The sequence below is a fragment of the Hipposideros armiger genome, unplaced genomic scaffold (assembly GCF_001890085.2).
Source record: "Hipposideros armiger isolate ML-2016 unplaced genomic scaffold, ASM189008v1 scaffold_63, whole genome shotgun sequence".
NCBI lineage: Eukaryota > Metazoa > Chordata > Mammalia > Chiroptera > Hipposideridae > Hipposideros > Hipposideros armiger.
Genome location: NW_017731413.1, coordinates 4,658,923 through 4,659,858, shown reverse-complemented (window position 1 = coordinate 4,659,858; position 936 = coordinate 4,658,923). Strand labels below are relative to the sequence as shown.

Below are 936 nucleotides of genomic sequence, written 5' to 3'. Positions count from 1 at the left end.
CCATTTAGTGTATTTTAGCAAGTGGAGTACCTATATAGAAAAGTTGCAATTTCTTACATAAATATTCCTACAGTTCTATTATATTTCAGCTAAAATTCTTTATTCCCCATATCAGAGGAAGACTTTACTCTTTGAGATTTTAATTTTTCATTTGTTTTTTTTCTGGTGGCTATATATGTAAAAGGGAATTGGCTATTTATGAGTTGGGATATTTATAATCATTTGCTAATGAAAATAATAAAAAGGAATTTTTTCTAAGTTTAATAGAATTGTGGATTTAGGAAACAAAAACTTTAGGACACCTGTACAGTTGTATCACATTTTACTTTTCAAGTTTGCTTGACAGGGTCAGTGCTGCTTGCCCATTTAATAAAGCTGGACAGCATCCCAGTCAGCATCTCATCGGTCTCCGGAAAGCTGTCTACAGAACTGTAAGAGCCAACTTTCAAGCGGCAAGGCTAGCAACCCTATATATGCTGAAAAAATATCCTTTTCTGTCAATATGCATGAATAAGCCATATTTCCAGAGTCCTGAATATAGGTATTATAGTTGCATCCTGTAAAAGTTAACTATGAACTGTGGTTGCCTATTTTGAAGCTAATTTCCATTATCACTTCTATTTTAAAACTGGAAATGCATTCCAGGGGGAATGACAATTACAGACAGGAAGATAGTTCTTTAGCTTTCATGTGGCTCATGTCTAACAAGGAAAAAACTTGGAAGCTCCCCTACCCCTTTTACTGGTCCAAAGAATAAAGTCAAAAGAACTTGACTTTGCTAAGTCTGACATTTTTTTTTTAATTATTGAATGTGGCAAATTTGTGTCATGACATGGAAATAAAGTGGCAACAGGAAGTCCTTCCCCTTTCAAAAAATAGAGGCCCTAGAGTCAGATCATCTATGTTTAAATTTTGGCTGTATCAGTTACTACCTAG

At 34.4% G+C, this 936-nt stretch overlaps 1 protein-coding gene across 1 annotated transcript in view; it reads left to right on the top strand.

Moving 5' to 3' along the window:
* VEZT (vezatin, adherens junctions transmembrane protein) overlaps positions 1-936 on the top strand; it is a 74,787-nt gene that overhangs the window by 47,881 nt on the left and 25,970 nt on the right. The window contains exon 5 of the mRNA XM_019641682.1: positions 282-484. Within this exon, the coding sequence (XP_019497227.1) occupies positions 282-484 (203 nt within the window). The remainder of the gene's footprint in view (positions 1-281; positions 485-936) is intronic.